Source organism: Bos grunniens, chromosome 15 (genome assembly GCF_055505025.1).
Source record: "Bos grunniens cultivar Pamir isolate PY7600 chromosome 15, Bosgru_T2T1.0, whole genome shotgun sequence".
Taxonomy (NCBI): Eukaryota; Metazoa; Chordata; class Mammalia; order Artiodactyla; family Bovidae; genus Bos; species Bos grunniens.
The window spans coordinates 80,245,869-80,261,967 of record NC_141179.1 but is presented as its reverse complement, the minus strand read 5'-3'; the positions used below and the strand labels follow the sequence as shown (position 1 = coordinate 80,261,967).

General features: G+C 37.5%; 1 protein-coding gene and 1 pseudogene across 1 annotated transcript; both read left to right on the top strand.

Annotated features, from left to right (window-relative positions):
• Positions 1-3: 3 nt before the first annotated feature.
• LOC147358695 (olfactory receptor 8K3-like) lies at positions 4-887 on the top strand (annotated as a pseudogene).
• A 12,992-nt stretch (positions 888-13,879) lies between these two features.
• On the top strand, positions 13,880-14,821 carry LOC147358694 (olfactory receptor 8K3-like). Its single transcript, XM_086338701.1, has one exon. It carries the CDS (start codon positions 13,880-13,882, stop codon positions 14,819-14,821), a length of 942 nt encoding a protein of 313 aa, XP_086194827.1.
• The last annotated feature ends 1,278 nt before the right edge of the window (positions 14,822-16,099 follow it).

Genomic DNA, 16,099 nt, shown 5'->3' with positions numbered 1-16,099 from the left:
CAGATGGGAAAACACAACAAAACACTGCTGAGTGAATTCATCCTCATGGGAATCACAGACCGCCCTGAGCTGTAGGCTCCACTGTTTGTGCTCTTCCTCATCATCTACGTGATCTCAGTGGTGGGCAACTTGGGCATGGTCATCCTCACCAAGAGGGACTCCAGGCTACAGACACCCATGTACTTCTTTCTCAGATACCCGGCTTTTACTGATCTTGGTTATTCAACAACCAAGGTACCCAAAATGTTAGCAAATTTTGTGGTGGATCAAAATAAAATCTTGTATTATTTTTGCACAGTACAACTAGCTTTCTTTCTTCTGTTGATTATTCATGAACTTGTTATTCTGAAAGCAATGCCCTATGACTGTCACCCTCTGCTCCACCCAGTCACCATGTCACAAAGGTTGTGCTGGGTGTTGGTAGCAACTCCTTATTTCTATTGCACATTTGTGTCTCTTCTAGTCACTGTAAAGATTTTTAATTTATCCTCTGTAGCTACCACATCATCAAACATTTCTACTGTTACTGTCTCCCCTTGATATCTTTGCTCTGTTCAACTACACATGAAATTCAATATATTATTCTTAGCAAGTTTTAATTTGATAGTCTTCCTTTTGATAGTTCTTGTGTCTTACCTTCTTATTCTTGAATCCATTCTCAGGATAAACTCTGCTGAAGGCAGGCACAAGGCTTTTGCTACCTGTGGGTCCCACCTGACAGCAGTCACCGTGTTTTATGGAACATTACTACTTATGTATGTGCAACCAGAGTCCAGACACTCCTTTGACACTGATAAAGTGGCATCTATATTTTACACCCTTGTTATCCCCAAGTTAAATCCCTGATCTACAGTTTGAGGAACAAAGATGTAAAATATGCCCTATAAAGGATTTGGATGAAATTATGAAATATTTTTTTTTCCTTAAAGATCACTATCAATGTGATTCCTGTAAATTAGTTTCAGGACTTTATACTTTTCTATCTGTGCTTTCAGAAGAAAAAGCAAATATAAATAAGTTCTTCACATATTTTAGAGAATGGCTTTTGCATGTCACTCACACTTCCAAGGGATATAAATCCATTCATGTAAGAAAAACAGAAGAAAAAAACTTTGCCATTTCTGAGAAAAAGAAATGAAACATGAGCAAAGTAGTTAAATTAATTTTTAGAGTGTATTAGAATGAATTAGGAGCTGTAGACCAGGGAATAGTCAAGAAGATTGGGCATGCTATGGAGAAAAGAGAGAGAAAGAATGGTAGGTACAAAAGGGGAATTTAAATGATTCATTTTATTCTCAAATTTTTAGAATAAACATTGAAGTTTTCTTTGTGTGCTTGTGTACAGGTGTGGGTTTTTGTTTATTAACATTTATTTTGATTTATCATTCATACTCTTTCATGGTCTATGTTAACAGCAAACTTATTTGTGATTTCAATCAAGCTCCTTGGAGTGGGATGACTTAAACTCAACAGTCATATGAGTTTGTTCAAACACCCTCCTTCCACATGGGGAACTTGGGTTCCTGTTTTTTCTCCTCAGTTTTATTATTATGACATATGAGTTCTACAGAACCTATTCACTCAACATCATGGCGTTTCAGCAACTCAGGTCAGCACAGCATCTGTTTTTGTTTTATTCAGTCTTTTTGTCTACACTTGTGAATATATCAACTACGACAAATTTCTTAGAGACAAAAATTACTTTAAATAATTCTTGTCTAAGTGTCATTTTGCAAATTGACCATATAAGGGTCATATGCAAACTATATTTACATAAGAGGTTCACTATATTATAAATTATATTTGTTACTTCTCTTTCATGTTGCTGTTTTCCCTCAAATTTGACTGATTGAGTGTGCATTATATGTTGATAAGGATACATTATCTCACTGCATTGATTTCATAGTTCCTCTTCTAAGAAATATAATGTGTCAGTTCCATGACTTGGTCTATGCTGTATTTTGAGTGAAAGTATAGTGTGACATGAAACAATTGATGTACATGTTTTGATGTTCATACTACCTTACTCCAAAGTGCCATTCAGGTTCAGTTCAGTTGCTCAGTCGTGTCCAACTCTTTGTGATCCCATGAACTGTACCATGCCAGGCTTCCCTGTCCATCACCAACTCTAGGAGTTTACTCAAACTCATGTCCATGGAGATAGTGATGCCATCCAACCATCTCATCCTCTGTCATCCCCTTCTCCTGCCTTCAATCTTTCGCAGCATCAGGGTCTTTTCAAATGAGTTGGCAGTTCGCATCAGGTGGCCAAGGTATTGGAGTTTTAGCCTCAGCATCAGTCCTTCCATTGAATATTCAGGACTGATTTCCTTTAGGATGGACTGGTTGGATCTCCTTGCAGTCCAGGAGATTCTGAAGAGTCTTCTCCAACAACACAGTTCAAAAGCATCAATTCTTTGGTGCTCAGCTTTCTTCACAGTCCAAATCTCACATCCATACATGACTACTGGGAAAAACATAGCTTTGACTAAATGGACCTTTGTTGGAAAAGTAATGTCTCTGCTTTTTAATATGCTGTCTAGATAGGTCATAGCTTTTCCTCCAAGGAACAAGCATCTTTTAATTTCATGGCTGCAATCACCATCTGCAGTGATTTTGGTGCCACCTCCAAAATACTGTTTCCCCATCTATTTGCCATGAAGTGATGGGACCAGATACCATGATCTTAGTTTTCTGAATGTTGAGTTTTAAGCCAACTTTTTTACTGTTCTCTCTCTCTTTCATCAGTTCAGTTCAGTTCAGTCGATCAGTCGTGTCTAACTCTTTGCGACCCCATGAATTGTAGCACGCCAGGCCTCCCTGTCCATCACCAACTCCCGGAGTTCACTCAGACTCACGTCCATCGAGTGAGTGATGCCATCCAGCCATCTCATCCTCTGTCATCCTTTCTCCTCCTGCCCCCAATCCCTCCCAGCATCAGAGTCTTTTCCAAAAGCAAAAGAGTTCCAGAAAAAAAATCTATTTCTGCTTTATTGACTATGACAAAGCCTTTGACTGTGTGAATCACAATAAACTGTGGAAAATTCTGAAAGAGATGCGAATACCAGACCACCTGACCTGCCTCTTGAGAAACCTATATGCAGGTCAGGAAGCAACAGTTAGAACTGGACATGGAACAACAGACTGGTTCCAAATAGGAAAAGGAGTACGTCAAGGCTGTATATTGTATCCCTGCTTATTTAACTTATATGCAGAGTACATCATGAGAAATGCTGGGCTGGAAGAAGCACAATCTGGAATCAAGATTGCTGGGAGAAATATCAATAACCTCAGATATGCAGATGATACCAACCTTATGGCAGAAAGTGAAGAAGAACTAAAAAGCCTCTTGATGAAAGTGAAAGTGGAAAGTGAAAACGTTGGCTTAAAGCTCAACATTCAGAAAATGAAGATCATGGCATCTGGTCCCATCACTTCATGGAAAATGGATGGGGAAACAGTGGAAACAGTGTCAGACTTTATTTTGGGGGGCTCCAAAATCACTGCAGATGGTGACTGCGGCCATGAAATTAAAAGACGCTTACTCCTTGGAAGGAAAGTTATGACCAACCTAGATAGCATATTGAAAAACAGAGACATTACTTTGCCAACAAAGGTCCACTAGTCAAGGCTCTGGTTTTGCCAGTGGTCATGTATGGATGTGAGAGTTGGACTGTGAAGAAAGCTGAGCATGAAAGAATTAATACTTTTGAACTGTGGTGTTGGAGAAGACTCTTGAGTGTCCCTTGGACTGCAAGGAAATCCAACCAGTCCATTCTGAAGGAGATCAGCCCTGGGATTTCTTTGGAAGGAATGATGCTAAAGCTGAAACTCCAGTTTTAGCCATCTCTCTTTCATCAAGAGACTCTTAAATCTCTCCACATTTCTGTTTACTTTTCATATTTTTTAACATTCATGGTTTTTATTTATTTCATAGAGGGCTGGATTCTTTCTTTCAGCCACTGTCAGGGACTAAAATTTTGCACGTGATCAGTACTTCTCTGATGGTCCAGTGCTTAAGAATTTGCCTGCCATTGCCAGGGATACAGGTTTCATCCCTGGTCATGGAAGATCCCTCATACTCTGGATAAGATAAGCCCTTGGGCCACAATCTTTGAAGCCAGAATACCTAGAGCCTGTGCTTCACAAAAACAGAAGCTCCCACCTGCTGCAACTACAGAAAGCCTGCATACAGCAATGAATACCAAGAACAGCTAAAAATAAATAAACATTTTTAATAAAAAATATTAACATTTTTCATGCAGTCAAATAAATTTGAATAAACAAAATTCATTTGTAAAAATAAATATTACTAATAAGTTTTTTATAGTTGATTTTAAATTATGAAAATTAATATAGCTAAGAAATATTTACTTATAAACGTAAACTATCTTCTTAGAACATTATATTGGACAGTGATACTGTGAAATGTTAATTTTAGTTATTGATGGCTGCTGAGATTATTAGTATGCTTAATTTAATAAATTTGCTTATATGTTCTTCCCAAAACATCTTTAGTAAATAATTGCAACTTTTATGATAAAGAAAGTGTCTAATATTTGGAATTGAAAAAAATCTTGAGTAAGCATAATGCAATATACTTTTTCTAAAATCAGTCAGTGTGCTTCATATGAAAGTCCCCTTAAAATGATGTACAAAAGCGGAAAAATTCAGATTCACATAAGTTTCCAATACATTTCATTCATTCTATGTTACTCTCTATTTCAATATTATCTGAATCCATACTTTATTTGGGCTTCCCAAATAGCGTTAGTGGTAAAGAACCCACCTGTTAAAGCAGGTAGACATAAGAGACACAGGTTCAATGCCTGAATCAGGAAGATCCCCTGGTGGAGGGCACAGCAACCCACTCTAGTATTCTTGCCTGGAAAACCCCATGGACAGAGGAGCCTGGCACGCTGCAGTCCATAGGTCACACAGAGTCTGAAATGACTAAAGAAACTTAGCACACACACAAACTTTATTTAAGGAAGTTTTCCAATTTTTAATAGAATATGAATACTTGAAAAAATAGGAGTTGGTAAATGAATGATTTACCAGCATAAATGAGTAATTTGATAGAGTATTTTGAATATCGATTATATTTAATACATAATACAGAAACGATGTTAAAAGATCACTAGAATACTAGAAAAAGACAAATACAAAGAAACTTTAACAACCCTATTGTGTTTGAAACAGTAATCTGAGTTTTAAGTCAGAAACATGAGGTGTAATTTAAACATATATATAAATGTGTGTATGAATTCATGTATGTACACTAAGAAACACTTTACAACAAATTGTAGAATAAGGATTATCTCAATAGAAATGTATATTAAAAATAACTCCCTCAAATCAGGTTCTTGTGCACTGACTACTTGATATTGAGGAATAAGAAGTAACTGATTTTCTTCTTTTCTTTCAATTCAGTTCAGTTTGTGACCCCATGAACAGCAGCACCCCAGGCCTACCTGGCCATCACCAGCTCCCAGAGTCCACACAAACCCATGTCCATTGACTCGGTGATGCCATCCAGCCATCTCATCCTCTGTCATCCCCTTCTCCTCCTGCCCCCAATCCCTCCCAGCATCAGGGTCTTTTCCAATGAGTCAAGTCTTCCCATGAGGTGGCCAAAGTATTGGAATTTCAGCTTCAACATCAGTCCTTTCAATGAACACCCAGGACTGATCTCCTTTAGGATGGACTGGTTGGATCTCCTTGCAGTCCAAGACACTCAAGAGTCTTCTCCAACACCACAGTTCAAAAGCATCAATTCTTTGGTGCTCAGCTTTCTTCACAGTCCAACTCTCACATCCATACATGACTACTGGAAAAATCATAGCCTTAACTAGATGGACTTTTGTTGACAAAGTAATGTCTCTGCTTTTTAATATGCTGTCTAGGTTGATCATAACTTTCCTTTCAAGGAGTAAGCGTCCTTTAATTTCATGGCTGCAATCACCATTTGCAGAGATTTTGGAGCCAAACAACAAAAAAATCTATTGCATTTTCCAACTTTTAAATCAATGCTTTCCAGTAGTATAAAAAACAAGAAAAGATATTAAGAAAAAAATACAAGTCTTAATAGATATTCAAAAATTCTAAACAAAAATTGAACAGATTTAATCTAACAATATGTATAAATAATAATGCATAAATATTAGCTAATTTTGAAAGGTATCATAAGTTTAATACTAAAAAATAAATTTACATACGTACCATTTAATTCACCTCAAGTAAAATGAAATACTTAGGCGAAAACTAAGCAAACTTGGACATCATCAAGTGTAGTGAAACACTTTTGTGGAACAAAGAAAAAAATTAAGAAGATCTGTACACTGAAAAGTAAAAAATACTAATTAACAAAATCAAAGATGTTCGGAATGAGATGTTAAACATACTCAGTTTACAGTTGAAAGACTAAATGTGGTAAAGATCCTAGTTCTCTCTAAAGTGATCTATAGATTTAATTCAAAGTCCGTGAAGTTTCAGCAGATATTCTATAGACACAGATGAGTTTATACTACAATATGTATGACAAGCCAAAGACCTAGAATAACTAAATCTGAAGAGTGACCTTGTGACTTCATGGACTGTAGCCCACCAGGCTCCTCTGTCCATGGAATTTTCCAGGCAAGAATACGGGAGTGGGTTGTCATTCCCTTCTCCAGGGGATCTTCCTGACCTAGGGATTGAACCCTGGTGTCCTGCATTGCAGGCAGATTCTTTACCATCTGAGCTGCCAGGGAAGCCCACCCAACATATGTTAAAATGTAGAATAATAAAGAATGATCACTCCTCATTGTGCTAAGATTTACTATCTTACTATGTAGCTACAGTAATAAAAACTGCTAGTACTGGTGGAGAGATGGCCATATAAATCAACAGAACAGAATAAAAACTCACAAGTTGCCCTTGAAATCTGATTAATTCTTTATGAATGTGCAAAGGTAATTCAATAAAAGTCTATTTTAAAATGGGGCTAGATGAATTAGACATTCAAAAGGGAAACAACCTGATGTGAAGAGCTGACTCAGTTGAAAAGACCCTGATGCTGGGAAAGACTGAGGGCAGGAAGAGAAGGGGACAACAGAGGAGGAGATGGTTGGATGGCATCATCGACTCGATGGACATGGGTTTGGGTGGACTCCAGGAGTTTGTGATGGACAGGGAGGCCTGGCGTGCTGCAGTCCATGGGGTTGCAAAGAGTCAGACACGACTGAGCAACTGAACTGAACTGAAGGGAAACAAACTACAAATAATGTTTATCTAAACCATTTAAAAATCAAATTAAAAGTAGAAAAATGCAAAATGTAAGACAGAAAATCTTTAGAGAACAATATAGGGCAAAGTCTCTGTCTGGGACCCAGAATTGTTACCCAGCCTAAGCTTGTGCTGCAGAATAGGACAATACATCAAGAGAGGAGTTCCTGGTACAATGAATAGTGAGTTTATTAGGAAAGCCAGCAAGCAGAGAAGATGGTAGACTAATGTTCCAAAGAATCATCTTAACAGAGGTAGACTTCAGGCTTCTTTAATAATAAAAGGGAAAGGGTTGTGGCTGATTGTTGCAAACTTTTCAGTGCAGGAATGCTGTGTTCTTGCAGAAGTCCACACAGATCTGGTCATAATGTTCATGCCAACCTCCAGCAAGACAATTGTTACACTCTTTGTACCTTTAAACATCAGAGTTTTAAAAAGGTGCTATTAGGTATATTTCAGACTATATGCAAATTCATTTTCAAAAAGGGACAGGTCCAACATGACTAAGCACAGGCAACGGAGCATATAATTCAGAGCTAAAGGAATATGTGATATGGAGGCAGGTTTGTTCTCTGTTATAGAACTAGTGAAGAGTTTATAGATCATGATATCAAAATTAGTAGCTATCATAGTAAACTTTATAAACTGAGCTGCATCAGAGTTCAATGGGTATATTTAAGACGAATCACTCTTGAGCACTCAGCTGAGGAAATGAAAACTTATTCTTTGGCAATCAACTTTATGAAAATTCAGATAGAGTCAGAAACAACTTAAGTGACCGAGCACAGCACAGCAATTAAAACAGTAATCCCCTATATTAAAAAAAAAATAAGAAGAAAGAAATATGAAAGAAAACAGTTTGTATATGCACAATGTACTATTATTTTTAGTTCATTTACATGTTTTATGTAACACAATAAGACTGATTCAACAGATCCCCTTTGCATCACCCACTTGAGGAGACCATTACAGAATGATAGGAATACTGACAGGCTTGTTGTATAGGTAAATTACATTATTCCAGATCCCTATCTGGTGGGATCAGAGTACACCAGAGCAACAGAATCAACAGGAAGCTAACTAAGAGGAAAAACACACAAATAAATCTTATTCACTTTGCTGCTGCTGCTGCTAAGTCACTTCAGTCGTGTCCGACTCTGTGTGACCCCATAGATGGCAGCCCACCAGGCTCTCCTGTCCTTGGGATTCTCCAGGCAAGAACACTGGAGTGGGTTGCCATTTCCTTCTCCAATGCATGAAAGTGAAAAGTGAAAGTAAAGTTGCTCAGTCGTGTCCGACTCTTCGCGACCCCATGGACTGCAGCCCACCAGGCTCCTCCATGGGATTTTCCAGGCAAGACTACTGGAATGGGGTGCCATTGCCTTCTCCGTTACTCACTTTGGGGGAATACAAATCACTGGACTAGTAATAAACACATCTGCTCCCTAGGTTCCATTAAGGTTTCCAATGCCTCAGGGACAATCACAAAATTGCTTATCATGTCCTCAGGGAGAGACACAGAGACTGAAAAAGTTTCCATAAATTGCTCTCACTAGGCATATTCTGAAACACATGGACAGATCAAGACACACCTTTTGTGACAGGTAAGCAGGTAGTATATTTCATGTGGTATCATATTTTACCAATATACAAGTAGTTTGGTAATTTGCAATAGAGCACTTATTCTATAACCAAGCATATCAAAATATCAAGATTTCTGATTGACCTCTGTATGCATCCTGTTATTGATAACAGGTTGTTATCTAATGCACAATCAGAATAGGACGGCTCCCCTTTTTCTTTAGATTAATATACAAATATTTTCACCACTGCTGATGACCACCTTTGAAACATCAGTGCCACAATGCTTATGTAATATTTATGTTCTATATCAAGACTTCAATATGTGAATTTGTTGTTCAGTTGCTAAGTTGTATCCAACTCTTTGCTATCCCATGGACTACAGCCTGCCAGACTTCCCTGTCCTTAACTCTCTCCTGGAGTTTGCTCAAATTCATGTTCATTGAGATAGTGAAGCTATTCAACTTTCTCATACTCTGCCACCCTCTTCTTTTTTTTGCCTTCAAGCTTTCCCAGCATTAACATCTTTTACAATGAGTCAGCTCTTCGCGTCATGTGTCCAAGGGGTTGAAGTTTCAGATTTAGCATTAGTCCTTCCATTGAATATTCAGAGTTGGTTTCCTTTAGGATTGATTAGTTTGATTTCCATGCAGTCCAAGGGACTCTTAAGAGTCTTTCCCGCATGACAATTCATATAAGAAAGGACAAAACTGAGAGATAAGACAGCCTAAAGAGTAAGATGCATCATCACTGCAGATGGTGATTACAGCCATGAAATTAAAAGATGCTTACTCCTTGGAAGGAAAGTTATGACCAACCTAGATAGCATATTCAAAAGCAGAGACATTACTTTGCCAACAAAGGTCCGTCTAGTCAAGGCTATGGTTTTTCCAGTAGTCATGTATGGAAGTGAGAGTTGGACTGTGAAGAAAGCTGAGCACCAAAGAATTGATGCTTTTGAACTGTGGTGTTGGAGAAGACTCTTGAGAGTCTCTTGTGCAAGGAGATCCAACCAGTCCATTCTAAAGGAGATCAGCCCTGGGTTGTTTTGTTTTTTATTTTTTTTTTGGAAGGAATGATGCTAAAGCTGAAACTCCAGTACTTTGGCCACCTCATGCAAAGAGTTGACTTACTGGAAAAGACTCTGATGCTGGGAGGGATTGGGGACAGGAGGAGAAGGGGATGACAGAGGATGAGATGGCTGGATGCCATCACTGACTCAATGGACATGGGTTTGAGTGAACTCCGGGAGTGTTGGTGATGGACAGGGAGGCCTGGTGTGCTGCAGTTCATGGGGTTGCAAAGAGTCGGACATGACTGAGTGACTGAACTGAAAGAGTAAGAAATTATATATATAACTTATGGAAAAATTATGAAGTGGCAAGTAGTCAACTTCCAGGTTATTGTCTTTCCAAATCTTTAGTTATTGATTCTGAGCTTTTCTTAGTCTCCTCTCAAAAATTGTATATTTAATGAACATTTAAATTAATGCTTAATTTTTTTCCTGATCTTTTGATGAGAAAAATGGGGATTTCCCCTTTGCATTGAGATGTGAAAAGTAATTTTTGGGGCCTAGGGGACTTTGCTGAGTGTTATGGTGATGATATAATGTACAGCATGTTTCCAATGGAATCAGACAGAAAACACATGTAATTTTCTCAAAGACTATGATTTTAAAATGAAATATCAGATAATCAACACAGATAGCAAATAGGAAAAAGTAATTTGATGCTTTCCATACAATTCTGATGTTGTTAGAAATAATCTTTTCAGTCCTTAATTATCTTACAGGAAAATCAGCTCTTGCCAGTGTAATTATTTATTCTTAGCCTTTCAAAAATTGCACCTAAACAAGACTTCTATGCCTCCTTTCATTAATTTAAGAAAATTAATTGTAGCTCAGTATTTCTGACATAAGAAATTAATGTATGCAAGGACATGATATCAGAAGCTCACAGCCTTGTACACAAGATTTATTTGAGGTGTGTTTATTTCCTACAAACATATTTATAATTTAACATTTAAAATATTTTTATTTTTTAATAAAATATTTTTTGAATTATTAAACTTAAGAAGCTCCTGACACTATTATTTTGTTTGTAATTAGGAAATTACATGACAAAGGAACCTGGTGGGCTACAGTTCATGGGGCAGCAAAGAGTATATATGTGTATATATATATATATATATATATATATAAGGGTAGACCCTGGTTGCTTAGATGGTAAAGAATCTACCAACAATGTGGGAGGCCTGGGTTTGATCCCTGGGTCTGGAAGATCCTCTGCAGAAGGGCATGGTAAACCACTCCAGTCTTCTTGCCTTGAGAATCCCATGGACAGAAGAGCCTGGTGGGCTACAGTCCATGGGGTCACAGAGTCAGACATGGCTGAGCAACTAACACATACATATATTTTATTTTGCCAGTATCCTATTGTGTAATATAGTGATTTAAAACTTATTTTTTATATAAGGTGGACAATGTCTTTATCCAAAAGTAATGTTTATAAAATTTCATTATATAAAACAAATTCCAGTGACATCACTTTCTCTCGATTTGCTCAGTTTCCTTACAATATCTTTGGTTCCTCCTTGACAAAATATACATTACACATTACCAACAACTCGGAATATGTCAGTTATACTGAAAATAATCTTGGGGGAAGAAATGTGCAAAATTTTAGGTTAATATACATTACATATATGAGGTAAGATAGTCCATAAATTATTCAAAAGAAGTGACAGTCCCCTTGTAGTCACGAAATTGGGATCTGTTACCTGAACACAGGTATCAACCTATTAATCATCATGATAATCCTGACAAAAAATTAAGTCACAAAAAATGAATTTATATGTACCTGTGTAAGCATAATCTATTTTAGGTAACCTGCTGTCTCTACTAAGAAGTGGAAAACAAACAACAAAAAATTCCTATGTAATTGATTTTGAGGGTTTTTAAGGTACCATGAATAATTTGAAATATTTTATTTTTGATTATTTTCACAGCAACCCTGCAATAAACAGTTGATTTTGCCAATGTATGTAAAGATATTCACAAAATTTACACTTGCCAAATTTTTCCTTTGTATATGCCAAAATATAGGAATAAAGATTATATCAACCTATGTATATTTCTTAAAATTTCCTTGTATGAAGACAAATGTCTAATATGTTCTGATAGAATTTCCTTACTTTTACACCTCTGTCCAGTATTAGTCAAGAGTATTAATTAGTTCATCTTTTACTATCAGTAGACAGAAGGTCTTTCACATAAATATATTTGAATACAGGGACTACTAAATGTGTCTACACACAATTGCAAATAGGATTTTAAAAATTTATGCAATTAGAACATGACTATGTTATACTATATAATTGTAATTATGTAAGTATAATTATAAATTATAATTACAGTAAGTCCTCTACATAATAACGGGTTTCCTTCCGAGAGCATGTTTGCAAGTTTGATTTGTCTGTAGGATTCCTTGTGTCTCAGATGGTAAAGAACCTGCCAGTAATTCAGGAGATGGCAGTTCGATCCCTGGGTCTGGAAGATCCCCTGGAGAAGGGAATGGCCATTCATTCCAGTATTATTGCCTGGAGAATCCCATGAACAGAGGAGACTGTGGGCCACAGTCCATGGGGTCACAAAGAGACAAGACTGAGGAGCTAACACTTTCTTTTTTCATCAGCAAAGTTACCCTAGGTCCCCAACTAATGCAATTGACTATTTAGTATTGAACTTTAATAGGTTTATAGCACCCATCACCATTGTTTGTACACTTGCTTCCAGATATCCTGGGATAGAAATAAAGATGGTATATTACAGTACAAACTACTGTACAGTAAGTACAAAAAATCACAGCTACATGGATGCAGGTGCATTATAATGTATGGCAGACACCTGAACTAACTTACATAATTGTACACATGAAAACACACTTGCATCTTAGACAGCTTACAAATTAAAGATTTGTAGTTACAGAATTGATAGCATATAATATATAACTAAAAAGTTGTCAAGTAATAAAGGTTATGTCAATACTTTACCTTTCTGTTTCCTTTATCTATTTTTATATCAATCTATATATCTACACATGTGTCAGTGTTTGCCAAAAATAGCCATTTGGCATTTGAGTAAAGGGAAAGTTGCTAAGTTGTGTCCAGCTCTTTGCAACCCCATGGACTGTAGCTTGCCAGCTTCCTCTGTTCATGGAATTCTCTAGGCCAAAATACTGGAATGGGTAGCTGTTCCCTTCTCCAAGGAATCTTCCCAACCCAGGGATCAAACCCAGGTCTCCTGAATTGCAAGCAGATTCGTTACCATTTGAGGCACCAGGGAAGCCCAAGAAAAGTGGAGTGGTTCACTTACACCTTCTCCAGGGATCTTTCCCATCCAGGAATTGAACAAGCGTCTCCTGCATTGCAGGCAGATTGTTTATCATCTGAGCTACCAGGAAAGCCTGTAAAAGTGGACTCTAACCACCAGGCACCTCCATTTATGGAATTCTCCAGGCAAGAATACTGGAGTGGATAGCCATTCCCTTCTCCAGGAGATCTTCCTGACCTAGGGATCTAACCCAGGTCTGCTGCATTGCTGGCAGATTCTTTACCATCTGAGCCACAAGGGAAGCATAATAATTCTTTCTGGTTGGGGGGATACCATAATACAGTATCATATTTAGAAGTGTCACTGGGCTATAACCATTTGAAGCCAGCAGCACACTTCCTCCACTGGTGACAATCAAACCACCTCAAGATATTATTGAATGCTCTTTGGGGAACTAATTTTTCTCGCTGGAAAATGACAAACCTAGCCCTCTCTCCAACTGTATTGCTATCTCTGTAACCATTTCTATGTCTTTAAATGTATGCTTTACTTCCAGGAGGCAGTCATTTTAATAGAATCTAAACTTTAAAATTAAATTTATTATATTTACATTAACTTTGAATGCTAAAAAATCACCAGGATTTAAATCATAACACTATTTACTACTCTGAGGTCTCTATCCAGCCTATGTTTTCTGATAAAATGGAAGAACACAACAGAACAGTGCTGAGTCAATTCATCCTCATGGGAATCACGGACCGCCCTGAACTGCAGGCTCCATTGTTTGTGCTCTTCCTCATCATCTACGTGATCTCAGTGGTGGGCAACTTGGGCATGGTCATCCTCACTAAGGTGGACTCCAGGCTACAGACACCCATGTACTTCTTTCTCAGGCACCTGGCTCTTACTGATCTGGGTTACTCAACAGCTGTGGGCCCCAAAATGTTGGTAAATTTTGTTGTGGATCAGAATAAAATCTCTTATTATTTGTGTGCTACACAGATGGGTTTTTTCATCATGTTCATTATTAATGAACTTTTTATTCTGGCGACAATGTCTTATGATCGTTATGTGGCCATTTGTAACCCTCTACTCTACACAGTCATCATGTCACAAAGGGTGTGTAAAGTGCTGGTGGCAATCCCCTATGTCTATAGCACATTCGTGTCTCTGTTGATCACCATAAAGCTTTTTAATTCATTCTTCTGTGGCTATAATGTTATCAGTCATTTCTACTGTGACAATTTCCCTTTGTTATCTTTGCTTTGCTCAAACACACATGAAATTGAACTTATGATAATGATTTTCTCAGCTTTTAATTTGACTTTCACCCTTGCGATAGTTCTTGTGTCTTACCTGCTCATCCTTGCAGCTATTCTCAGGATGAAATCTGCTGAAGGTAGGCAGAAGGCTTTTTCTACCTGTGGATCCCACCTGACAGTGGTCACAGTGTTCTACGGCACTTTGACATTTATGTATGTGAAACCCAAGTCCAGTCATTCCTTTGACACTGATAAAGTGGCATCTATATTTTACACTCTTGTTATTCCCATGTTGAATCCTTTGATTTATAGCTTAAGAAACAAAGATGTAAAATATGCACTACAGAAGATGTGGAGAAAACTATGTAGTATCTTTTCCTAATGATCAGTGTCAATGTGATTTCTACAAATTAGGTTAAGGACTTCATATCTCACTTTTTGTGTTTTCAGAGGGGAAAATGGACACAACAGTTTAGATATTTAGAGAATAACTTCTACATCCCATTCACACTTCTATGTGATATAAATTTATTAGTGTAAGAAAAAACAGGAAAATATTTGCCATCTTTGACAAGAGTCAAAATATAAGCAAAATATGAAATCAATTTTGGAGTACAGTGGGATGAATTAGGACACAATAGACCATAAAAGCAGTCAAGGAGAGTAAGCTATGTAGGAATGATGAAAAACAGTAAGTACAGAAGGAGAATGAAATGACTTTTAGGACAGTCAGTCTTTGGAATAAACTTTAAAGTATCTATTTGTGTTTGTGTACATGTGTGTGTTTTGTGTTAGCACATTCACTCCATTTTAGTCTTCATGTTCTTCCATAAAGTGTGTTAAAAGCAAACTCAATTTCTCTTTTAAGAAGTAAAAAGGAGGCAGTCTCATGATTTTGTCTATGCTGTATTTATAGCGAATGTGTAATGTGAAATGTAACAATTGATATATATCATATGATATCTGGACCAACTTCCTCCAAACCGTCACTAAAGTCCCCCATTTTTTTGCTTACTTTTAGTATTTTTAACATTCAAGACATTTTCTTTACATCATTGAAGAACTAGACTCACTTCTTTGTCTGCCAACAAAGAAGTAGAATTTTCTATGTAGTCAATTAAATTTCAATGAATAACATTCATTGAAATAAAATAATTATGTGTATGTTGTTTTTGCTGTTCAGTTGCTAAGTCATGTCCAACTCTTTGCAACCCCATGCACTGCAGCATACCAGGCTCCTATGTCCTCTGCTATCTCCCAGATTTTGCTTGAATTCATGTCCATTGAGTCAGAGATGCTACCTAATCCTCTCATCTACTACTTTTTCATCCTCTTTTCCTTTTTCCTTCAATCGTACCCAGCATCAAGGAAATATGTATCAGTTCAGTTCAGTCACCCCGTCGTACCCGACTCTTTGCGACCCCATGAATTGCAGCACACCAGGCCTCCCTGTCCATCACCAACTCCTGGAGTTCACCCAGACTCATGTCCATTGAGTCAGTGATGCCATCCAGCCATCTCATCCTCTGTCGTCCCCTTCTCCTCCTGCCCCCAATCCCTCCTAGCATCAGAGTCTTCCAAGGAGTCAACTCTTCACATGAGGTGGCCAAAGTACTGGAGTTTCAGCTTTAGCATCATTCCTTCCAAGGAAATCCCAGGG